The following is a 26,953-nucleotide window of genomic DNA, read 5'->3' on the forward strand; positions in this document are numbered from 1 at the left end:
CAGAGTTCTTCCGTACTACGCCTGCCTTGCTGTATACCTTATACAATCATTTTACTGAAATCTAGAAATTGGCTTTTAGCAATATATTAGCTTTTGCTATACTATAAACTCATGTAGCAAACCTGAGGAAGGAAAGGTATTATTTGCTGTCTTCACTTTTCTAACCATTTACAAACAATAATGACTATCTAGGAAGCCCACCAGCTGTGTACATTACAGTATTCAACTCTGTCCTTTGCTGACTCACAATTTCCATCACAATAAACACCACAGATTTATTTTTTTTCCTTGCATACCCATTTTATTTTAAGCACTTATCTATTATTGTAGCAGATATTACAGAGATCTCTGAAGAGGGTACAGTCTCATACCACAGCATCATGAAGTTTCCGTATTTCTCTGTGGTTTTTTTTCCTTCTGTTGATCTCCCACATTTATCCTTTCATTAAATGGAAATTCTTTTGCTGCAACCAGAAATGCACAAGCTCCAAACCCCTACCCTTGCCCAATTCAGCAAAGGTATTCTATAATTCTACAGAACGTGAAATTCAGTACAAGTTTTCTGTTTCCACAACTAGATACTGAAGAAAGCACAAACAGAACCTACCAGTCACTAGTATGCACTGATAAACTTTACATAGAATGATTGTTCTCATTTAACATTACTAGTAAATGCTTACTAATCATCGGTTGACTAACTAAAGGCCTAGCTAAGGGCTAATGCAAAGAATTATCTGTATCATCATACATATAAAGTGAAATTTGCACATGACGTGCAAATGATCCATGTGGGCTTCCAATATACGCTCCGATTACTCAGGACTATATTATAAATATACGCTACAGTATTTCTTCTTCACTTCTTTTGCTTGGACAATAAAAGCTGAATATAGTCTCTGAAAGAGGTCGTTATTGCAGAACAGAGACGCGCTCTATCCCTTCCCAGTAAAGGACATGTTGGCACAGGACAGGACCAGAAACTGTGGCCTGCTTGCCATATCAGAGGGCACCTGTTTGCATGATAAAACCCATACCAAATATGGTATTCTTAATAAATATCCATTTTTAATACCAGCACTCTACATATGATAAAATTATATACTACCACTTTGGGTTGCGTGCAACTGAAGCAAAAGTGTCAAGCAGCATATATTCTACTTCAAGATATAAAAAGCAACTTAGGAGTGCTAACTTCAACTTATGCCTTTGTAAAGGTGACAAAATTAATCATATCTTTAAGCATAATTTTCAAAAGAATTTTAAAAAGCAAAGATAGAATACAAAAGGAGGTGGTACTGTTTAGCAGTCAGCTAAAGCTGAACTGAAGTGGAAGTTTAACGTATCAATTTGAAAGCACCATGTATCAGAACTCATAGGAAGTGGAAGTACAATTCCTTCCTTTGCTTCTAGAGACCATCACATAAGTACACATACTCATGCTATTTTAGAAGTAATAAAACCAGTCTTGGGATGAATATCTAAAAAGAGTACTTATCACTAACAATAATATAGAACTGAATAATTACAGAACTTATCTTTCATCAACTTTGAAGCTTTCAGATTCCTAATGCTTTTGAGTAATGAAGATAATTTTTTCAGTACTGCACTACATCAAACTGGGCCATCTGTTAAGAACTATCATTAAGACATTGAGCCCTCTGAGGGACAAAGAAGCAACATTTACCGCTTGCTTAAATAGTTACAGATGTTTCTAGAAACTGTTTAAAAAAATTAACATGTATATTCTTAGACCGTGATCCAGCAAACGGTCTCAAACGTGCTGGCCCCTGCAACCACGTGCATATGCTTGCAAGTTCAAGGCCTTAGTAAATATTTAACTATGCATATTTATTAATTAATATTTACTGGCTAAGGGAGAGACTCAGAGCCCCTTCATTGGCATCTACAATGACGCTGGAGGAATTTACATACAGGCAAGACAAGTAGTCCAGCAGGCCCCAATAACCATTTAAGCCTGGAAATGTCTAATGCTCATTTGGCACACCTCTTGCTTGAACTTTCGGAGGTGCATCACTAAAGGCTAACACACAAGCGCTGCTCTGAGAGACCAGGCACCCCTTAAGCTCAGCTGAGACTCAGCACCAACGGAGAGGTGTGGAACAGAGGTACAATACAGACATACGCAGGGAATGACTATTCTAACACCTTTCACCCAACAGCTCACTGATTACAACACACTTGAAGAAGAAAGCTTGCTCGAGTTCTCTAGCCTTGCGATACCTGCTTTTTCCTCATTTAAGGGGATTTCCTCAACTAACACTTCAGCTATGGCTTGTTCAGTCTGGTCCAGCACGCAACCAGGATTCACCAGGGCTGAAAGGGAACAAGCAAGAGGAACCTGCATCTCAACACCCCACTGCAAGGAGGAAAAACGGGGTTCTGGGCTCTAGGGTTATTTTTTCATTTTTATTCTGTAATTGTCCAGCTTAATTCATAAATGGGTCCTGAGAGAGTTCCGATCCAAATCAACCTCCAAGTACTGGAATCTTAACATTATTATTGTGATTTTAAAATAGAGAGCTTAAAAATCCATTTCCAAAACCCTATACGTTCAGTGCAGTTGCAAGTTTAAGCAACATAAAATATCTCTTTTTCAAACTTAACTTCTTCCTAATGGGAGTTCTTAAGAGATACTGGGCCCTTTCTCCCCCAACTCTTCCTTTTCTCCCTCCCCCTCTCTAATTCAGAGCAATTACAGCTTTGTATCTGTAAGTCTTCTGCCCAAAGGAATATCACAGACTGGTTTTACGTGAAGGCTAATTATAGACTCAGGTTTATAGAGGTATCTAATATCTCATTAAAAAGGAATTGCTCCTTCCAGTGTATCCCCCTGTTGAATCAGCGACTAATATTCCTTCCAAGCATGCATAGTCTCTGGCTTACCTCTACAAACACTGCAACATTGGTTCTCTGGAAGAACGTGATCTTTTTCTGAGCAGTTCAATGGCGGACAAGTCTCTGTTACTTTTACTAAAACTCCATTCTGAAAATAAACAACATTTTAAAAAATGACATTGATGAAAACGTGCAATGGCAAGGATCACATAATTTTCAATCTATAACTGGTAATCTCTAGTAACAACACTGGTAAACTAGCAGGCAGCAAGTTAAATTCATTCTTTACACCATAACATCAAAACTGAAGTAATCTACTCGGACATTGCTATGCGAGGAGAGGAGGGAAGAGGGAAGAGGGAAGAGGGAAGAGGGAAGAGGGAAGAGGGAAGAGGGAAGAGGGAAGAGGGAAGAGGGACGAGGGAAGAGGGAAGAGGGAAGAGGGAAGAGGGAAGAGGGAAGAGGGAAGAGGGAAGAGGGAAGAGGGAAGAGGGAAGAGGGAAGAGGGAAGAGGGAAGAGGGAAGAGGGAAGAGGGAAGAGGGAAGAGGGAAGAGGGAAGAGGGAAGAGGGAAGAGGGAAGAGGGAAGAGGGAAGAGGGAAGAGGGAATTAAGCTCAAAATTCTATAGTACTTTTTCCAAATACATTGCCTCCAAGTATAGTTGTTTTCCTTCCAAGTATTCGAAGGAATTAAAGAATTTCACTCCAGGTTTTTGTTAAAAACAGTCTTCCTGCTTTATGCGAGCCCAACTTTTACTCCTCTTATTTTATATTCTGCATAACTCTCTGGTAACTTATTCAACTCCAACACACACAGCAGATAGAAGACCAACGTTTTCAAGTGTCATGCGTTGTTCTGCTGTGTCCAATTAAAAGTGTCTGTTCTTTAGAATTACCAATCACCTAATTTCCAAAAATTAGGTCCTTCAAAGGTATGCCAAAGCAGAAATCCCATCCTGAGGTATCCATATAGAAATTGCTGTATAAAATGTTAATCTAGGTCAAGATATTTCTCTGATTTTGATTTCTGCTAGATTTAGAGTAAGACTGTATATAGGAAGTCTAGTTGCTGGTAGAAATTTTCTAAAATAATAGAGACAGAACCTTTCTGGGGAGATTTTACACCACATTTTACTCCATCTTCTTCCCATCCAGGAAATCAGCTTCACCATATCTCCAGACCAAACAGCTGTCCTCCTCTTTAGTTAGTCGTTTCGTAACATCTTGTCCCAAAATAGCTTCCTCTTTTCCCTTATCCCCCTCCAGCCTTCCCCATACCATAACTTCAGCGTCCCTTCTGCAGCTATGCCATCACTGCAAACTGGCAAGCGGAGCAGAGATTAACCACCAGGATTTTTGCTCAGTAGGAACTACAATAACTATCCCACAGGACCGTCCACACCTGAGTAATCCCATTTTCCAAGGGACTGTGAAACTCCGCTAAGAAAGCGGGCAGCCCGCTATATTGCCAATACACCTTTTTAATATGAATCTAGTCCCCACTCCTCCCAAAATATTTTTCATGATGCCTCAGACGGTGGAACGAGAAGATGGAACAAGAATTTCTGCTTTCTTCAAAGAAATAAATTACATTTTCTAGCTATTGTGACTGCAGAGAGCAGTTTAAAAATATGATTCAAACACATCTAGGACTAAGAAAGCAGAGGAAAACTAATACCAAAAAAAGACAAAATATGTTATTAAAGCCACCATTCTCAAAATCTGAGGGATCAGATACATGACTTTGAACAGAAGATATTGACAATACCCATGTGTCTACCCTGTATGAAGAAACATCCCTATATAGAGACACCCTCGCTAGCCAGAAGCTCGCTTTCATATCTACAAGACACTGTGCCACACTGTGCCAAAAAACTAGCTCAGGTGCCAGAACCAGTACAGGTAAAACTCTTTGCTGGTAATTAGCCTCACCAGCCGTGCCACACTGATTCAGCTATGTCGCTTCAGGCTCCGGAATTAGTTCTCACAGCATCAAGCTGCCCTACACAGTTATGGGCACAGAAACGCCTGCTGAGTCTACAAGGTGCAAATGATGCACAAGGTGCCCGGCAGCTAGCAGGACTTACAATCGAGAAGTGCAGCAGACCTAGGGAACGCAAACCTGACCGTTCTATAATCACTGCTAGTCACTGCCCTTGAGACTGCAATCTTAAGGCTAAGCAGGGCCAAGTCATTTTTCTCACTTCCCCATTGTCTTTACTGGCAAGCTGCATCAGTTGCTGTCACGAAAAATAAAATTAAAAAAAAAAGCCGTAGGCATCAGTTTTTTCTTCCCTTTTTTTTCTTCTCTAAAAAGCAGCTCCCTACAGCATCACATACGGCATGCATCATTGAAGCAAGTACCCACACAAGAACAGTGAAATTAACGGAGGTATTAGGGCTCCTTCTGATCTCCCTTACATAAACGAAAAGGAGGAATCCCCCACGGTTGCCTGTGCAACTGCAGCAGCAAAGGTGATAAAAGAACCAGACATACTGAGCCGTCATTTACTGTCGCGTTATCAAACTACCAGCTGGAAAAGCTCTGGCTGTAACTCATTGCCTATTCAAGCTCAGACAAGACAACTGCAGCAGAAAGGCTACAGTATGTCAACATATGGACAAAAAGCGTTGACTGACAATAGATCTGGTCAAAAAGATGGCAAGATATCAAGAAATCGTACAAAAGTCAAATCAGTGATCAGGATGAGTCAAAACGCTAAAGGCAAATTCAATCCAAGCTTACACCTTCTTTAGTGAATCATAAGGAGGTAAAAAACCCACAACTTGAGAATTCCATTAATTTAATGACAGTAAGATTTTATTTCCCCAAGTTGCCCATTTTTTGCAGAATTTGCATCTTGGGAAAACAAATCGAACATATTTGTAATTAAGTTTTAAAACAACTAAAGTATTTCCATGTTGAGTATTCTTTGGATTAAAATCAATTTGTTATAAACTAGAACAGATCCAATTATAAGAATTATCATCATTAGATTTCAGATTTTATCCACTAAGTAAGAACAGTTCACAATTCAGAATTATTGCTTCAGACAGCCTTATAAAAAATTGCTAACTTTTTATACTCAATTCACATATGTAGTCATAGAATCTGGACAGAAATAGATGTCAAAAAGACATTCTTCTGGAATAAGTAGGTCAAGCTCCAACTGTGACATACAATCCACAAAGAATGAGATCTGGAGTCAAATATTTACAAGATGATGATGATGAAATTTCTTGTAATTACAAAGGTAAGTACATAAAAAAGAATTTGCTATAAGCCTAATCAGTGACATGCAGTGAAAATCTGAACCACAAACAGCTCATCTCAGATGATCAGCTTTGGAAAATAACAAGATTTCAGATAAGGTTACTTTGGGTTTTTGTTGTTGTTTGGGGGGGGGGGTTTCCCCTCTTGTTTTAGCTGTTATTGATCAGCCTTTCAGGAGAAAGTGCTAAATAGCATCCTTAGCTGTCACTCTAGGAATGACAATATTCTTTATCTTTACAAAAAACTTTTTAGTCAAGCTTCCTGAAAGTCAGTGGGGCCCTGTCCATCTTTCTAGTATTTGTATGGCGCACTCTGACTGCCCGCTCCCAGCATTAATGAAGAGGAATTTATTCTTGTACCCTTTGCTGTCAAACACATCTTCAAGTTATGAATAGGCATCATGTCATTCACAGGCATTAACCCAGAAATTAGCTGATCAGCAGTAAACTCCCGGTCCAACAAAAGGTATAGAATTCTTTCCATTGACTTGTAATGAGCCATGTCACCATATCGGTGAAATCCACAAACCAAAATAACCATTTATTGAATGCAGAAAGGTGCAGTTTTCTAAAGCACTATCACACTTGCATTTTTTAGAGGGACCTCAACAGGCTGGAGAAATAGGCCGACAGGAACCTCGAGGAGTTTAACAAGGAGCAGTGCAAAGTCCAGCACCTGGGGAGGAACAACCCCATGTGCCAGTGCATGCTGGGGTCACCCTGCTAGAAAGCAGCTTTGCAGAAAAGGACCTAGGGGTCCTGGCGGACACCAAGTTGAACAGGAGCCAGCCATGTACCCTTGCGGCAAAAAAGGCTAACGGTAACTTGGGCTGCATTAGGCAAAGTATTGCCAGCAGGTCAAGGGAGGTGACCCTTTCCCTCTGCGCGGCGCTGGTGAGGCCACACCTGGAGTGCTGGGTCCAGTCCTGGCCTGCCCGGTACAAGAGAGACATGGAACAACTGGAGAGACACCAGCCATGGGCCACAAGGATAAGTAAGGACTGGAGCATCTATCACAGGAGGAAAGGCTGAGAGAGCCGAGACTGTTTAGCCTAGACAAGAGAAGGCTCAGGGGGGATCGTACCAATGCATATAACCGCCCAAAGGGAGGGTGCAAAGAGGACAGAGCCAGGCTCTTTCCAGTGGTGCCCAGTGACAGGACCAGAGGCAATGGGCACAAACTGAAACACAGGAGGTTCCCTCTGAACATCAGGAAACACTTTCACTGCGAGGGTGACCGAGCACTGGCACAGGTTGCCCAAGGAGGCTGTGGAGTCTCCATCCTTGGAGATACTGAAAAGCCGTCTGGACACGGTCCTGCGCAACTGGCTTTAGGTGGCCCTGCTCAAGCAGGGGAGTTGGACAAGATGACCTGCAGAGGTCCCTTCCAACCTCAACCATTCTGTGATTCTTAGAAACACATGTGCACTAATTTTGTCATTGTAGATTAATCTAGAGAGTGTTAAGAAGATTTGCATCATAAATACATTTTTAGTCTGGATTAGTTTTCAGAAATAAAAAAAAAACCTGCTCACAGCCTGATAAAGAAAATCTTTGATCTATCTGGAACCATCAGTATTATTATTATTTTTGTGAGATGGAAAAAATATAAAAGTTAAAAGCCTCTTATGTTTGGATCAGTACCTACGCAAAGAATAAAATGACTGTCTTCAAATAAAAATTGAAATGTGAAATTTTAACTTCATCTTTTTGACATTACCCCATCTACAACTACGTCCTCCTTTACAGACACAAGAGCTACTCCCCAAGATTTTTAAGCCGTCTTTACCAACACTAATAAATTGACAGTTGATGTGTACCCCCTACTGTATTCCTTCATGGATCAACAGCTTTTCAAACTCGATGTCTGTTTTTCAAGTCTGGAAAATGAAACCGTATTAAATTTTTTATAGTCCTTCCCCTAGCACAAAGCCCCTCCTTTATTCATACAACACCTTGTCTACCAGTAGGCCCGCACAGGACAGAAAACGATTGAGTACAGCCACAGTTTGACTCATCGCCATTCATCCTTCATCTAGTAAGCATTCCTAATTAAGGTAGTAAATAAGTGGGTGTTTTGCTTACAGCTTTTAAGAGGTCATGCTGAAGACACATGGAATGAACTTCCTTGTCTGGAGACACATCATCTCATAGAAGCAGAGGTAAGCACCCACTCAGAAACTCTCCCGATTACGAATGACAAGCTTTGCCAGTGAGGTTTAATGTCTTCTTGAAACACAGCTATGGAAATAACCTTTTTATTCCCCAACATAGACTCATTTTTTTTCATGGTACTGCAGTCACATATGCCGTTTCAAATACTTACCAATACTCTCCATTAAGATGTAAATAATACAAACTGCAACTTTACTGCAATGAGCATTGCCATATCAATTTCCTTTAACAATAAGTAAAATGCAAAAGCCCTTTTCATCATTATTTTAATCATTTCTAATCTGACAGATATTTGATGGTCAGTATTTGCTTTTAATCTTCATGAATGTATTATCATACTCATAACAATGAATATAATGCTCTTATTTATATCACAGAGAAGTTCCACTGATAATTCAGATCACTCTCTCTGCTTTCACTCTAGTGTGAAAATCCTCCTGTTCTCATCTTATTTCATATAGGCACTTTCCCTCCCAAATAAACATTCTATGTCATATTGTAAGTAACAGGCACCTTAGTCTGTCTTCAAGGCAACGACCTTGCCCACTTATTTGTATATACTATGTTGAGCACCCCTATACAGCTAAACACTAATAGCAGCAAAATAATTCTGCATAACAAGCTACTTTCACAACATCTGCAACCAGTTATTGTCCATTTTCATTAGTGAACATAAAATTGCTACTCCGTACGCTCAGCTACAAGCACAACAATAACCAGATCATTGTCACTTTTTCCAAATGTTTTTCATAATTGTTCTAGCATACTGATCTGTCAACAACATTTGTAAGCCTCCCCTTTATCACCCTTCCCCCTCTACAAACTCAACAAGATGTTAAAACAAAAATACTTGAGAATTACATGTGAGAGCGAATGTGTTTAAAATAGCTGTGCCTTTCTGAAGTGATAAATCATATTTAAAACGCATGCATACTCACAACAAATACATGTCTCAGCAGAGCAACGGCCCTTTTCTAATCATCTACTACTACTCTCTTCTTCCAAGGCTGATCTTGACAACAGCTGGTTTCTGCCACACTTACACACCATGTAGCACTCTTACTTCACTAACACTCCCTGAATGTTCCTATCTAACACAGCCTCCATTTACCTGTGTTCTTAAATACTGACTGTAGTTGACTAAGTGTTACGAACTTGCCAAGACCCCAATCCAGCCCAGTACTTAGTAATTTACCTCAATTATTAGCAGGGCTACCTATAGTTTAAATAATACTAGGGCAAATCTAGAGTAACTCAAACAATATAAACCAGGTTGCTTCATATTTTAGCAATTTGGCTGGAATTAGTAACTGGCTCAAGATGCTGCTGCCTTTTTCTAGAGCTCATGAAAGCAGGAGATAAAAGAGGAAACATCCCTCAAAGTCATTTTGCCCATGTTTTTATTACCTTGCAAGGGTCATTTTCCTGCCTTGTTTTCGTATTTGTGGCTTTCACTGACTTCAAGGTCACCTTTTCAAGACAACAGATGTCACATTTGCATGAAGGAAGCCTAAAGAAATGCACTAACTTATCACTGTCACTTTTGAACACCGCACATACATTTAAAATCAGGAAAAGTTTATACAACTGAAACTTACTCGACATTCCCTGCAGCTCTTGGTTAATACTCGTTGACCTTCTGCTAGCACTTTGCCCCCATAGATACACTTTGCTGTAATTTGAGAGGAGAAGGAGGGAGATTAAAAATAAATAAATTAAATCAGTATTTAAATAGTAAACAAATGCAAAGTAAAGTAAAACCAGTATTCACATACACTGAAAAAATATGGATACGTTAAGTATATCATGCATTTTACTTTCATCAGAAGTCAGTATTATACGTAACTACAATAATGTAGCTAACAATAAATTCATTTTAAGAGCAAGTAGCACCTTTACCCAAACTAAAGAGGAAGAATAAGAGCATAAGACAATATGTACTGGACCAAATTAATCAGTATTCGACAGAAAACATTTTCATTACTGACATTCTGGAGATTAGTTACAGTATTTGTGTTACTAGAGGTCTTCATGACTCGCTTCAAGAACTGGAGACATTTATTATCGTACTGTTCATCAAGAGAATAATATAGTCACAGATTTCAATTAAACTTTCAGATTTTTTGTGGGCACAAAGGTGAACTCTTCAACTTGCTGGAGCACTGCGAAAATGGATTAGATGCAGCGAATGACGCTACTGAATCAACAAACTGTAAAAATCTATTTCAGAAAAATATTCTTAACACACACATGAAATAAGCAGATTTCCCAGAAAAGTGAAAGCACCTACTAAAGAATTCCTGTCTCAAGTTTTGACCCTTCTGCTAAAGATAACCAGCTCTGCAGCCGAGCCAACAGACTAGAACACATGAGGACTCCTCATCCATTTCAAGGCAGAGACAACCAGCTTAGGACTACTGCCACCATGAAGAAGGTAACCTCCAGCACGGCCACAGTAGCATACAGCTCGGTCACGTATTACCGTAACTATCACAGTCCTCTTGGAACTAGCTGTCTAAATTTCAATTCCAGAGGAGAAGAGTAAATCCATTAATTAAAGAGAACAGTTGGACTATTATGATCTTACACAAATCAAGTATCCATCATAAAGGCACTCTACATTACTAATAAGATCAATTATAAACACTGATAAAATAACTTTTTGTTGTGGTGTTTCAGCGCGCTCTGCACTTGATCGGTAACAGTCTGACCTATGGCACTGAAAGGAGAGCTAAAAGGTACGAATCCTATGTTGCAATTTGAACAAAGCCTTAGAAGTTTCCTGAGTCAAGGCACACGCACAGTGAAAGCGTTCAAAGTACTTGGTTCTTAAAAAAAAGAAGTCACAGACTGTCTAGTAACTGGTTTACCTCGATTTCCCTCCCGAATACCAAGGTAAGGGAACCAAGCACTTACAGGTGCACGTGTGTACCCCTTACGGGTGCTACCAATAGGAGTATTCCACAGCAGCAACTGTCATAGCCAGTTTGACTCCCAAATTTTAAACATAAAGTACTGCTAGGTCAATCTTCATAAACTTGCAGACATAAATTTGCTTCTAAGGACTTTTTGTTTAAACTTACACTCTTGAAAATGCTCATGTCTTTTTTTTTTTTTTAAAAAAAAAAAACACACCATCACACAAAAAAACAAGAGCGCAAGATTTTCAGAACAACTCAGTTTCCACCATCAACAGCGCATTTAAAAAAGAGGTTCTTCCTTTTGGTATCCTAGTTTTCTTCATTTTTGTAAAGCTGCCCCAGTTTTTATGCCAGAGTTGTTGTGATCTCGCTTATAAAGAAAACTTCAGATCAGGAAGCTTTGTTTAAATTAGGAATCCCACTAACTATTTTTGGGAGAAGATGAATTAGAGAAATTTCCTTCTTCTTTCTGTCTGTTCTCCTGACATGACTGCTTTTAACAAAAGAATGGACACACCAGAAAGCAAGTCAACGCACAACTCAGAAAAATGATGAGATTTTAAACAAAATTACAGTCTTTTGTCAAATATTAGTTGGAAGGCTAACACAAAATGGCAGGGATCAAAACAGAACTGCCTCACTTTTAAAACCCTTAACATATCAGACGTTACAGCTACTTTGTTCATTAACCCTCAGCTAAGACAGGAAACTGTTCAATAATCCAGCCATTCAATAATCCCTAGAGACGGCAAATTACAGCTGATGATTCTATCAGAGCTAAATAGGAAAAAGCATGGAGAAATTAACACCTGCGGTGCAGCTCTTTGGAAAGCCTCAGCAATTACTACTATCTACCCAAAAGTGACTGACTGGCCCTAGCACATCATTCTGTCAAGGAGCTGGCATTTACAATCAATGTCAATCAACCTCCATACATCTCTTCCCATTGACTGACATGCTGAGTTCTTGTCAGAATAACGAGTCAAATTTGTGCCAATCACTGATAAAAGGCAAGTTTGATTGTTCATCTTTCTATTACAAATAACAGGAACACAGTTTACTCATGGGGATTTACACTGAATCTACAATTTTGTGCCCTGCAATTCCTTTGTGTCAGTTTTTGACCGTTGTGCATACATGCATGTCAGCAAAGGCACGTCAGGAGAAGCATCCAGTTTCATGAAAGAACTTTATACACTCTCGATGTTACAAATAAAAATATTCTGAGACAAAGAAAATACAGGCCAGCATAGGCACTTTACCACCCAAGTACTCTGTTCATAAACATCTTTTAGTAAGCAGAATGCTCACGCCGACATATAGCTGAGAGAAATGAGATGACATGAGTAAACAAGAGCAAGTGCAAGATCACAGCTAAAGGACGTTTGTCCGTGGGACTAATGAATTCAGTGACTGAAGAAAGGTGACAGAATGCTAAAGAAAGTGTTATTATTTTCCTAATAAATCTTAAAATAATTCAACATCCCTGTCTCATGAATTATTGAAAAACTCATGCATGACGTTTACTAGTCTCCAAGAATTGCGGGGCGGGGGGCAGGGGAGGGAAGTTAATTTGTGCTTCTTAAGGTAAGACTGGCATCAGTATTCAGCTAAAATTTCCAAACATAAATTGTCTTTGTCCCTTATACTACCATTAAGGCAACAAATATTGAATATTCTTTTCAGGAATGTTACTTATAGCTTTCATCTCCAGAAGAAGGAACTGAAAGCTGACAATAACACTGATCATAAAATGTACTTTTTTTCTTTCTTCTCATAAATTTATTTTGAAATTAATTACAGCAAACCATCACTCCACAAAGCGATACTAACTCAAGGTCTGAAATTCTGTCATGTTTATTTTAAAGAACAACCTTCCAACCCAAAATAAAAGATAGGCAAAAAGATAACAGCTCAGTTTATTACTCATCGCTACAGAAAGTTCAGACCATAGGCCTGATGCTCCTCAACATCAACAGGAGACACAAGCTGAAGTCAAGTAAGGCTTCCCAGCCCCAAACAAGTAGATGAATAATTTTCCACTGACAATACGTAAAAAGAGATTCTTAGAAATTTGCAATGCTTGTTCATTTCTCAGCAATTATTTATTTTCTTCTTAAATCAAGTTTGCCACTGTGACTCATGTAACCTGAACTACCAGGACCTATGAAAGTCATTATAAAATGCGCCTGCTTTCCGGACTGCTTAAATAGAGGGTGAAACTAAAAGGCCTGTTTGACCTACTTACCCTTGCATATTTTGCAGCACTGGCTTTCCACGTGCACTGGGAGAGCATCAGGAGGACAATCAAGAGGGGGACAGGACATCCTTCGGCACTCCACAACTCCACTCTAAGCAAAGGTTTTTAAGACAAAATTCAACTATGACTCTTGTAATTAGTGAGTATTTTATACAAAACACAGAAGACAGAAAACTAAGTAAATGAAAACAGCATTGTGTATTACAGACCCATCCTTCAGTAACAAGTTTAATCCTATCCAACTACAAACTTCTATCGAAATGCATCTGAAGGTGAACCACCCCATTTTGATATATATTACTGGTTTTACCCCACCTTCCCTGAGCAAAGCACATTAAGTGGAAAACCTAAGCCCATCTTTACAAAAACATAAGCACCACTTTCTGTAGGCTGTGCCAATCATCTTTGAGATTTTTAACAATCAGTTTTCTATTTTCTTGAGCAAACAAAGACTCTCTTCAGATATTTATCAAATAATTTCAACAAGACAAGATTTACATACTAATTCTCTTCTGCTCCTCGATTTTTCAGTGATAAACACTGAAAACAGAATCTGCATGTTGTTACCATGCAAGATGCAACTAGGCATCTATGAATACTATTAAGATAATGTTTCCTTTTTTAAAAAACTACTGCAGCGAAAACAATTCCAAACCAAACACAGACAATGCCACACTTTCACCCCAAAACCGTAAAGTCCTCACAGATATAAGTAGAACAAATAAGAGAGCGTTGTCAAGGGAAAACACATTTTACTTATGAAGTTTGCACATAAGCAATGTCAATTTTTTATTTATTTTTCCATGTCCCTCCCTATTGTTCATACTGCCACTAGATGCGTACTAAAAACAGAATAATTCTCAGTTAACCTTATGCATTCAAGGACCATTTTCACATTTTAATTAGGTCCTACTCCTTAAACTCTAGAGAAATTCTTACTTTGCAAGTGCAATTCCTGCAGTGATCATCTTCAACCCATGAGTCTTTGTCTCTATAGATCAATCCATTTACTTGACAAGTCTTCTCACAGTGACAGTCTTCCAATTGACTCAGTCTTGTTTCTGCATAATTTAACTATAAATGAAAGTAACTTGATGAGATTTCTGCAATTCAAACACATGGTTTAAAAAAGCAAATATGAGAAAGCAGCATACTTATTTTTAGCCGACCTAAGTTTGACTACAACCTTTGAAACACTGAACCAGGATGTCAGCAGGTATAAACTAACGCTACTCCTCGGGCTTTGATGGAGCTATCCATGCCAACTGACAAAAGTTTACGATTCATGCAACCGTCTCTTGTACTGTAACAAACCCCACTAAGATCCCCTCAGGAACGCCCGGGCACTACCAAAAGTACACAAACTACAACTGTTTTTGTTTTTTAAAAAAAAAAAAAACTTAATTGCTCATCAACCTGATTACAAGTCAAAAAGCGTGAAGACTGGCAGACTGACTTTTCCTAATTATCCCCATCTCATCATTATTAAGCATCAGCCAGACTAATACTTTCTGACTTTTAGAAAGGTCTTAACCTTACAATAGCAAGTGAGATTTAGAGGGGAAAGAAAGCATTTTAATTCAGTGTACTACAAAATATTCCCAAACTCTGATTAATGGAGAAGCCATGCTCCTGGAGTAAACCCTGGGCTGGTGGCTAGCTCTTAACACTCCTTGCTGTTCCCATTACCTCCTCAATTTCAACTACTAAAACACGTATCAAGAAGCTAAAACTGATGCATCTTTTCCAAGTATTACATCTGCACGCTAGCAATTGCTATGTTTACTGATGAGATATTATGCAATAATAAGTGGGGACAATGCTCATTCATGTAGCAGCAGCAAAGGAAAAGGTTTTCTGAACCACCCTCTCCTAAGCCATATCACAGACCTCCCCTTCATACAAGGTACCATCTTACCATGCTCCAGAGAGGAACAACCCCCGTTTATGCACGCCTTGTACGTAGTGCCATCACCTCTAATCCCTAAGAGCACTCAAAATGACTTTCCCATTTACTAATACTAAAAACAAATAAATAAATAAATACAGGCTTAATATTTAGAAGTAAGTATGTGCATTCTTCAGGCCTCAGACTGCCATTGCTCTAAAAATTACCCTGGTGCCAGTTGGATGAGAGTTTCTCAAGGGCTTGATTTTTTTACATTAGAATCATAGGATAGTTTGGGTTGGAAGGGACCTCTAAAGGTCATCTAGCCCAACCCCCTGACGTGGGCAGGGACATCTCCAACCAGATCAGGTTGCTCGGAGCCCCGTCCAACCTGACCTTGAATGTTTCCAGGGATGGGGCATCCACCACCTCTCGGGGCAACCTGCGCCAGTGCTTCACCACCCTCAGCGTAAAACACTTCTTCCTTACATCTAGTCTAAATCTACCCCCCTTTGGTTTAAAGCCATTCCCCCTTGTCCTGTCACAACAGGCCCTGCTAAAAAGTCTGCCGCCATCTTTTTTATAAGCCCCCTTTAAGCACTGACAGGCTGCAATAAGGTCTCCCCGGAGCCTTCTCTTCTCCAGGCTGAACAACCCCAACTCTCTCAGCCTTTCCTCATAGGAGAGGTGTTCCATCCCCCTGGTCATTTTTGTGGCCCTCTTCTGGACCCGCTCCAACAGGTCCCTGTCTTTCTTATGCTGAGGGCTCCAGAGCTGGACGCAGGACTCCAGGTGGGGTCTCACCAGAGCAGAGTAGAGGGGCAGAATCGCCTCCCTCGACCTGCTGTCACATTTGTCTTATGCGTATAAGCCATCACACTGAAGCCACTGCAGATAGCAAGGCTACCTAAATCTAGCACAAAACAAGATGAATGCATACTCCATTCTGTTATAAATATGATGCTATTAACCTACGTTATAGGTTGCTACATTTTAATAGTAGCAAATTTTATTAAAAAAGAATGAATGCGTGGTGCTATAGTATTTTTTACATAATGTCATATACCTGAATTTCATATATTTCCATCCTCTAAAATTCCATCCACTTTAAATGAAAGTATTCTAATATATCCTCCCTCATTCCTGCCAGTAAAAGAGCAACATATTTAGCAGGAAGAAAAAGAAAAGAAATACTAGCCAAATTTCTGTAATTTTTTTTTTTGTCTGCAGTCCTCATGAGAGAAAGCCCTGAATAAAATCTCTATTTCTTAAGATGTTATTCTGGGATAATAGGGGATTGATACTCATCTCCTCCAGACTCAGCAGGATCTGGTGACTTCAAAACTGCCTTTCACATTTTAGAGGCAAAACTATCCTCTTACTGAGCTGCTTTTTTTCAGCAGAAAACCTTTTCATTTCATTATATTTAGTCCTTATATTTACAGTATATAAAAATTTTTACAGTATATAAATATATTCGGTTTTGTTAGGAAGGTGTTTGATTTGTCTTACACTTCTACTTTATTTACATATCTTCTATTTCTTTTTTTTTTTTTTTTAAATGAATATTCCCATATAAATGGGCTATACAAATTTTGGAGAGAAAGGACTTTAGAAATACCCAGATTTGATAGTGGTACTTGATATTGTCCTTTGTCCTAGAAATTATTCCCTAGAAAAAGAAAAAAACTTTAAGACAATAAATATTTTCAATTTATTAACTTTTTCTGTCATTTGCATTATCTTGATAAGTTTTCTTTAGTTAAATATCATTTACCTCCTGTTCTAAGAAGTATCTTTAAACATAGCAGATCAATCAAGTAGATCACCAGAAAGAAGGCATGCAACAACAAAACCTCCAATACAGAGGTCAATGAATGTATCACAGCCCACAGAATCTGTTCAGAAACAACATTTAACTGTCACCTGCTATACTAGAATGACCAGAAACATTCCGTTTGTTTCTAAACTTCAACCCTTAATTGAAAAATTTCTATTGAGCTCAATAAAACAATGAATTCCTTAAAATTAGCTGAAATATCCTTCCAAACGTTGCCAAATGCACACAACTAGATTTAACATTTAAAATATCAGTAGAAAATTCTCAAGCTTCAAACATTTTTGTAGGTTATGAATAGAAATAAACTAATGAGGGAGAAGAAGCCCACACCATACCAAACATCTTCCATATACTAACCAAATCCTAAATTCTTAACATTCAGGAATATTTGGCTAGCTATTATTCACAAAACTTATTTAACTTTTTCCTTGCTTCTCCTCTGCCCATACAAATAACTGAAAGATGACAGACTTCTGTTAAAAATGTCTTGTTTCTAGCAAAATTAATAACAAAAATATAAAAAACCCCAACCCAAAACTATCAAAATTTACATGGAAAATTTTGTTAATCATAAAAGTATTTGTGGCCGTATAAATCCATGATTTAGATAAACCAGATTAACTAGTCCATCAGTGAACTCAAGCGCTTGATTTTTCTTGGTTTTAATCAAATTCAAGCTTTAACCTTTCTGACCTCAACCAAGGAAAGATTCAGTAGAAAGTTTTGTGCTGGAAGCCTTCATGTAACAAGCTCATCTGAATACAAAGCACAGCCTAGCGTGGGCCCGTAATTTACCAAGAAGAAATTACACTCCACTCAAAGAAACGCAGGAGATGCGAAGACTGATTTCAATAGATTGTTAAAGTTGCGTGAATTTTTTTAGCCATTGTATTTAAAGAGGAACTAACAGCCTTCCAGCATGGCAGTTGGGAACGCTGAAATATAACGCAAACCTTTTCTCCTGCAGCAAATTAACATTTTAGCCAGATTTCTAACACTCTGACCTATGGTGTCTCTCTATTTAAGGACACAAGATTAAATCAATTAAACGTATATACTAGAAAGATTCAGAAGTAATTCAAATGATGACAAAAATAAAATAGGCTTTAAAAGCTATCATTTATTCATCTTTAAAAAGCTACTTCCTACCTGTGTCTTGTAAGGACGAGGACATAATGGTGGTTAGCTTGTTACGGGTCACGATCAAATGCTCCTGTACATATATATCTATGTATCTATAGCACTCCACGACAATCTGCTATAGACAATGCTCTGCTGGGCCCCTTACGTAGCCCCCATGTCCCATCCTGAGCCAGCACTAGCCTCGTGGGACCCTGAGGTAAAGCCCAAGCAAGAGGGTACTCTCTCCTCCTGCCTACGTACCGCATAATTTGCACTGCTACCAACGTTATTGGAGCCTGAAGCCACTAGTCTGATGTTTTCTTCCCAGACAAGCCCTGGTCTGAGTCTTCATAGTTTTACGTTATATAAACTGCACGTACACATCCATTGCAAACGACGTTCGCTGGTCTATTCCATGCTGTAATACAGCTGTAACCAGAGACTGAGGGAGAAACTGAAATCCTACATATAGCGGAGCCTAAAAGCAACAACTGGACATCAAACCACGGGGCCCGCTTTTCCAAAACATCATGTTCATGCTCCGCATCTCTTGGTGCGGGACCGGGAGCTGGGGTTCATTGCTCATGTACATTAGCAAGCCATTCTCTGACCACCTGCCCTGCTAAACAGGATCTCTGCAGGCAGTAGCACAGCCCTAAGCCTTGCTCTTTGCCTTGCCACACATCATCCCCATATAATATACTTGTATCTACATTAGCACCACTTGTGGCTATTCTGGCTAGGACTGAAAAGGCAGATACAAACCTTAATGCTTCCCTCAAGTCCCTCCATTTTTAACTTTCATTTGTCTACCAAATTAACTTCCTCTCCTGCTGCATACATTTTTCCTGGACAACAATATTTCTGTAACAACTGCAATGAAACAGTCGGTGCACTGCTGTAACTCGCGATGAAGGATTATCCCAGCACCACTTTATGGAAGCACAGAGTCTTTGCAGTACAAAGACTGTGTTATTTGCTTCCCCTCATAAAGTACTAGCAAGCAAAAATATAATTAACAGCAGAGAAAGCAAGTTGCTCAGTACAGTGCATAATTGGAACTTGCTCATACCACCAGCAGGGCTCAAAATAATTGCCTCTCTTTCACAGTACAAGCAGCAAACTGAACTAAAAGCTTCACATTTCGCATTCAGAGTCAGCCTGTCCAAAGCATGTCAGCTGAGTAAGTGGATTGTCAGTATTATGCACACACTCTCTAAAAACAAAGTTTTCCCTTTCCTATTAGGAAGGAAAAGAACACTTAAAGGCAGCACAGTAAAAAGTATAATGCTTTTACGCTAGTAGCGCTATTATGCAAATCCTATTTTTTAAATGTTTTGAAATGTTTCCTGTTTGGTAACTACACTGAGATTAAAGGCATCTACAGGTTGGTTGTAGTTGCACTTAAATCTATAATTAACACATAAGTGCTGTTTCAGATGACACAATTAATGGCCCTTTACCACAGACCAGATGGTTCACCAACATTAACCTCAGAAAATGTTCACAGACTGCCCTTTAACACACATCAGGGGTTCAGTCACCTCTAGAACAGCTTCCTACCCCAAAACTTCACCACAGCCCTAGCTGAAAGGCCTTGGCTAACACAGAGGTTGACTGTGTATTGTGGGAGTGGAGCCTAAAGAAAATCTTCAAAATCCCAAACAAAAAACCCACCATAGCTTCCCATTCATCCTATTCACAAACCAAACCAGGTGAAGAAAGAAGAAAAAAAAACCAACAACAACAAAAAAAACAAACCCCCCCAAAAAACCCAAAACAAAACAAAAAACCCCAAGCACACACCACACCACTTGGAGCTGGGTTTACTTTCACACTGGTAAAAACCATTGATCAAAGGTGATGTCAAGATCAGCACAGCTGGCAGCTTCACAGGCATTTCCATTTTGGGGCCTCATTTCAATTCCCAGGAAGGAGACCAGGCCAGTCCTGAAGACTTCACAGGACTTCCCACAGGCAAACACACACCCTCTGACAGCATCACATGGTGAGGAAATTGTTGAGGGATTTCACTCCTTTGTTTCTGCATTTATCCCTCAGCATGAAAAGAGAAACCATGCTAAGGCTTCTCACAAAAAAATCAGACCCTGGGCATTTTGTCACTACCTTACAAATAATAAGGCAGACAATAGAAACTGTATAAGGCTTAAGTGACATCCGTGAAGCTATATCCCTAAGTCCACTGCAGACAGGGCTGCTGGCAGGAGGCAAAAAGAAAAAAAATGGCTGTACCATGAAAATGTAGAATAATTGCAAAAGAAATAAATACTTTCTTGTTGGTCTTAGCACAGAAGGAAATGGGCAATGGACGAAGAAGCTTAGGTACCTACTTTTGCAGTCATTTTTGCCAGGAGTTCTTGCAAATCCATGATTCCTTGCACCAGACTTAAGAAATCACTGCAGGTCGGGCATGCTCAATAAAGGAAGAGTACAAAGAAAAGGAAAGGAAGAGAAGGGAAGACACAGTAACCCATAAATAAACCAAGTCTGATATACTGCTGGTTATCTGAGCATAAAATGCAATCTGTTTACACAGAATTTTTGCCTTCTGGAAGTCAGCACATGCAAAAATGACAAGCCTGAAAGTACTATTTTTAAAACAAAGAAATAATTTGTACGAAAAATCTAAAATAGAGAGAATAAAGAAATTGCTACTTACTGCGATTCAGATTAGGACACTGCATTATATATCCGTTAGGTATAAAGATGACTTTCACATCTTGAATAACACCCTTTGTAAAAGAAGAGAAGACTGGTAATACAGATTACAAGCATTCGCTTAGCACTTCATTACAAGCACTCACAACACAAAATACAAAAAATTGACCAGCTCACTCATCTCCTGAGGAGAATATTTTGTCCAACTAAAGACGGACAAAATATAACAACTACTCCTCTCTATCTTCCTGTGTATTTGGATATTAATTTTCATAAAACACAGAAATAATACTGCTTTGTCTTTTGCAATCGCCAAATATAAGCCGCTTAAATGTCTTAAAATGGGATGAGACTGGTGAAAAAGCAGTGAAATAATATCCATTATTCAAGCCTATGACACACTTTGCCAAAAGACAAAAAGAAAACACAGCAGTACTCTTTAGTGATTTAGCCAAATAAGACTGGAAATCAAACATTATGAAAAGAGAAGTACATAGTGCAAGAGGTAAGTAAGAGTCTACACTTCAGCTGTTTGGTTTAGTTTAGCCTACTGGCTTTGTACCTCAACAGGCAGCTCATGTAATCGTGCCATCAGTTAGAATTAAATTCTCTCTCTAACCCAGACAGATGGAGAGATCCCCTACGCAGGACTGGCAGGAATCGGGACTCCAAGGTCAGAGCCAGCTAGTGCAGGTTGTATGAGGCCCAGAAGCTGAACTGGGCGGGACAGGAGAGAGGAAGGACCAACAGGTCCAGTGCCAGCTGCATCCTCTGTTGTCCCTGACTTGCAAGGATATCCCTGACGGAAGCAGCAGACACAAAGGGCTGCCCAGTATCCCTGCATACCTGGCTCCTGAAGAACCCTAAATCCTTCCAATCGCCTAGAAAATGCTGAAGCTTGCGTTTGCTCCTTTAAGCTCAGTACGAAGCTCTTGCTCCACCTTTGACTGTAACATACTTACTCCACAAGATCCACTAGCTTTAATAACATCCTGGTCACTAAGGGGGAGGAGCAAGGGAAAACAAGGGACTTCTTGTGCTGCTATTTGCACTTCCCCTGACTGTTAATCAGATGTAGTGACATGGCTCCATCTCCTCCCCGATACAGAAAAATGTCCTTAATTTGAAAGGAAATTTATCATTGCGGCAGTTATTGTCTAATTAAATTACTGATTTGTAAGGCTATGTTTTAATTTTCAGTTAAATTGCAACAGTGAATTTTGCAGACCGAGGACATAGTCACTTGCTCAAAACATTGAACTCTATCCGTAAATAAAATATAGGCCTCAGATAGCCCTTGAAGCCTGATGAATACAGTAATAACATTTAACATCTACGTGCTCATTTGCTAAAACAGCAGAAGGTAATCAGCAAGCACCATTTCCTGCTTACTGTTTCATGATCAAATATTAACTGAAAATACTAGTAGACGTAATCAGATCACACTGTCTTTCTTGCAGAAGTATATACAATTATCAACCTTTTCATCTACAAGAATAATGAAACCATCATAATAATGAGAAGTAATACTGTCGCTGGAAAAGGAAGATCCTGAAAGCTGTTTTATATACTTCCTGCTAGCAGTCATCAGTGAGAAATTAGAAGGTGAGGCATAAAAATATATTCCAATGCTTAAACCTCTCCAGTGAAAAACTTAACCAAGAGTAAATGAGATTACAAAGTTTCACCAGACCATATTGCACAGCTAACAAGACATCGTCCAGAGAGAAGTGATGTTTTCCTCAGCCTTATTTTAAGAAGCGCATATTGAACTTCAAATACGTTTGTTGCATCAGAGCCCCACCGCTCAATTGCCTTTTGGATAGATTTGCGTTTAAATACAACCTGAAGAGGAAACACAACTATTTTGGGGGTCTTAATTTCTGGCTACATGAAAGCACGTTACCATGGAAGAAGGTATGAACTTCAATTCACCAGTATAGATGCCTTCTAAGTCTATAAACCCCCTGAAACAGAATTAATACGATCAAATATAGAAGTGAACCTTCAAAAAGCAGAAATTTCACTGATGGATTTTTTTAATAGAAAGACTTCATTATAGGAACTTATTACAGCCATAATTATTGTAACACTTATGAACAAATTTGGACTATTCCTCCTTCAGCATTAAGTCTAGGTTGCCGAGAGCTTTCTACAGCCACAGCCAGAAGAGGAATCAGGCATGCACAGCTCCCCAGGGGAAGCCAAGGGCTCTGGTTCACTTTGGCACAGGGTGGAGTTCTTCAGTCCACATTCTGTGAAAAGACATCAGGATTTGGCCTTGACAGGGAGATGTCAGTGGTCAAAATCTTCCCGGTTTTGCCTTTCCCAAGCAGACATTACCTTTAGGTTATCATTAAAGCATTCGGCTAATTACAACCAAAGCTTCAGTTCAGTATCAGGACTCACTAGCTTGAAGAGCTTTCATCTGTGCGGGCAGATTACCAGCTGCAAGACTAAATTCAGGCCTGCAGCACTAAATATCAAGCCCATCCATGAGGATGTAATACAAAAGCCCCATTTATTGCACTTTTCATGTCTCTATTAAATAGAGGACTCCTCCCACGTTCTGTGAAAAGGCTCATATATTCCACGAGCTCTCCACTTCTGCATTTTCGTTTCCTCCATTGCCATTCACCCTCTTTAAAACCTCCTTCTCCCACAGAGACAATGCATGCCGCACAGCTGTGCAAGTTGCATCGGCCAGGGCTGGTGAAAGGCTCTGCACGGAGGCACCAGCAGATGTACCCAAACCCCTGTGCCTAGGCAATGCTACACCACCGCCACTAGATCCCCACTAGATCAGCACTGTGCTCCCCTACAGAGGACAGGCATGCCCCACGCCAGGTGCCTGAACAGCTGCCCTTGGCACTGTATTTACCTCACCTTAATCTGTACAACTCCGAGACCAGAACGACTACAGAGACCCAAGTATGCCATGATGCTGTGCAGCAAAAATACCAGCGTACTTCTCAAGCACCTACTATACAATCCCCAGGCACAGCAGCAGGATCAATAGAGCCTGCTATAACAGATGGGAAAATTACCGTCTTTCTACATGAATCACCTAGTCAGCAATGCATTAATAAGCTCATTTCTGCAGCAGCTCTTTGGAGGGAGCCTTAGGGGGAAGGGTTCTCCCCAGCGATAAAATTAATTTTGCAGATAATTCTGATCCTGACAGCAATCAGATCCATCCTAGAGTGAGGGTTCCCTGGACGTCTGGTATCACTCTCTTCCTCCTTTCAGTTGCATTTACTTTGGTTTCCTAATCTGATTATAATGGTATTCTCTAGCCCTAAAACAAATCTTAGGTTTGGGCCAAACAAAGAAACCTGAAGGGTCAGCATGTGTTTTTCGAAGGAAGTAATTCCTGAGATTCCCTTCAAGGCAAAGAGATAAAGCTATCTTAAGTCTGCTCCGCATTTGCTCCTGCCACTGCTGTGCTAAAACCATTCCGTCTTGTCTGAACGCCAAATGCTTGGTCGTAGCAGGTAAGTTACAACTAGAAGAGATACTAGTTGTAAGGGGCAAGACTTCAACTCCCTTGGTTATGCCACAGAGCACTTCCCTCCCCAGCAAGGCCACAGACACGGCAGGGCTACTTGTGGAGTAATCACTGTAAGCGAGAATGCGGAACAAAATCGTAAATAAGAAAAATGGCAACAACTGGCCACAGTGACTTACGAATATCATATCCCCTCCTTCCTCTTCCGATATGCTGAAGAATTATGATCTAAAATAGGCATGAGAATATGGCCCAAAATGTGCTCTAACGCTATTCATTTATGGAGAGACACAACAATTAATTAACTATCATTAAAGTAAGAAATATTTTGGCACGGCAAAGATGATACTCAGAACAGTATCCAGTGCTTTTTGTTACGTACATTTTCATGGCTCCAACACACATACAAAAATGCTAATTCTTTTTTAACGCTCTTATTTCCCTGCAGATCTCTGTTTACATTAAAGAAAATAGATCTATTTTTTTATATGCTAAAACAGTGAAACAAATTGCTCTGAAAAAGAAAGGGAGGTCCTGCTGAGCATGTAAATATATGGAAAGAGAGGCGTACTCTTTACAAACTGGCAAAATCCCAAGTTTTTGCAATGAGTAACATTAAAAAAAAAATAAGATTTCTGAAACTCTCAAGCAGGATTAAAAAAATACAACCAATTATATTTCTGCCCTGAAGAAAGTTAGTAAAACATCCAAGCATGCATAAAGCAAAGTAAGGCACTTGCCGGCTTTCATTATGATCAATAAAAACTGTCAGCTCATTAGCATATCATTAGCTATCCTGCTGTTTCCAAAGTGTTAACGCGTAGAAATATTAATTTACAAACATATAATATCCCAGAGTTCTGAGGCTCTGACTGCCTGCATAAAATAAGAATTTAAGATGGGCAAATCCAACATAACTTCTTTTTCTCCTATGTAGCTATAAACATATGTTTACCATCTGTGGAATTATGGGAAGCAGCTGAGGTAAAAAAAACAACAGCTGTAGAATAAAATAATACTATCAATTTCACTTCACAGTGACAGCTCAGCTGCTGGAGGATGAAGTGTACTCTAGGTTCAGAGCAACTCTCGGACCGTCATTTAAGTTAAAAGTGAGCTTTTACCTCTGTTTCACAATTATAGTTGTTAGTTGCCATGCTTAAATAGTTTTAGCGTAAAATAATTGTCCCAGCTTGTTGAAATCCAGGGACTTCGAGGAGAGGTCCTCGGAAAACCAGCAACTTGTAAAATTGTCTTATGAACCGACAGCTTCAAAGGGAAACTTGAGTGGGTGGTAAATCACCTTGGCAACAAATCCACGCCAGTATCGAGGATAGGCAGATTGGCCTATCGCTGCACTACAGATTCTTTTCGCTGATAAACACTTGCACCGTGGTTTGTTATCCAAAACTGGAAGAAATATCAGAAACTTTTCTGTAGCTTGATTACAAAGTAAAAGAATTAATTTTCAGGTGGAGGGGGTGGTTTTCGTTTGTTGGTGGATTTTGTTTGTTGGTTGGTTCAGCGATTCAGCCTTGACCAGAAAATCATTTAGCCTCACCAGGGGCCAAAAAAAGCTGAAAGAAAACATACAGGAGAGGGCTTTTCAAGTTGTAGGTCATTTCTCCGTCCTTTGCAATTTTGGGAATATATTGCCATTAATTGAATCTGGAATATATTGCCATTACTTGAATCCTCTTTTTCCTCTGAAAAGTTCCTCATGCCCACACTGGTCTACTCGACGATGATGTCTTGGGGACCCTGATAAATGGAAGAAGACAGGCTTTCCAGCTAGAAGGTAAGAGCAGCCTGAGTCCTGCCAGCTAGCCAGCCTTTCAGCCTGGGCTGTTGGAAGCAATGGAAGCTCCGAAGGACAAAGAAGCTCGTGAACAAAACTCGGTGACCCACTATTCACTCTCTGTTGAGAAATACAGTGACGCGCTTAGTTGAGAAAAACAGAAAGAAAGGAAAGTACTCCAGGAACAGAAAAATCTACTGTTTTGCAGCAAGGCAAATGCACTGCATACAATAGCTAGTATCTGCCAAAGCCAGAAGGATCACAGGCCAGAAGACCTTCTGTGCTCTAGAAGTCAATGCTGACAGGAGCAAACAAGGAAGAGTCACCAGAGGCAGCCAGCAGAAGGGTGAGGGTATTCTGCATGTGAAATCAAGGAGGAAATGGCCTCCGAGAGTGATTAAGACCACCGCTGTCTGGCCAGGAGACCACAGCAAAGCTGTTGCTTTGTGAAGGTTTAAAGACGAAAGCCAAGAATCATAGAATCATTGAGGTTGGAAAAGACCTCTAAGATCATCGAGTCCAACCATCGACCCAACACCACCATGTCCACTAAACCATGTCCCTAAGTGCCTCATCTACTCGTCTTTTAAATACCTCCAGGGATGGGGACTCCACCACTTCCCTGGGCAGCCTG

General features: G+C 39.7%; 1 protein-coding gene across 1 annotated transcript in view; it reads right to left on the minus strand.

Annotated features, from left to right (window-relative positions):
• NELL1 (neural EGFL like 1) overlaps positions 1-26,953 on the minus strand; it is a 299,408-nt gene that overhangs the window by 215,129 nt on the left and 57,326 nt on the right. The window contains exons 6-11 of the mRNA XM_019471923.1: positions 21,015-21,087; positions 20,686-20,768; positions 14,424-14,558; positions 13,473-13,575; positions 9,902-9,975; positions 2,905-3,004 (exon numbers count right to left, since the gene is read on the minus strand). Of these exons, the coding sequence (XP_019327468.1) occupies positions 2,905-3,004; positions 9,902-9,975; positions 13,473-13,575; positions 14,424-14,558; positions 20,686-20,768; positions 21,015-21,087 (568 nt within the window). The remainder of the gene's footprint in view (positions 1-2,904; positions 3,005-9,901; positions 9,976-13,472; positions 13,576-14,423; positions 14,559-20,685; positions 20,769-21,014; positions 21,088-26,953) is intronic.

Source organism: Aptenodytes forsteri, unplaced genomic scaffold (genome assembly GCF_000699145.1).
Source record: "Aptenodytes forsteri isolate BGI_AS27 unplaced genomic scaffold, ASM69914v1 Scaffold418, whole genome shotgun sequence".
NCBI classification, from domain to species: Eukaryota; Metazoa; Chordata; class Aves; order Sphenisciformes; family Spheniscidae; genus Aptenodytes; species Aptenodytes forsteri.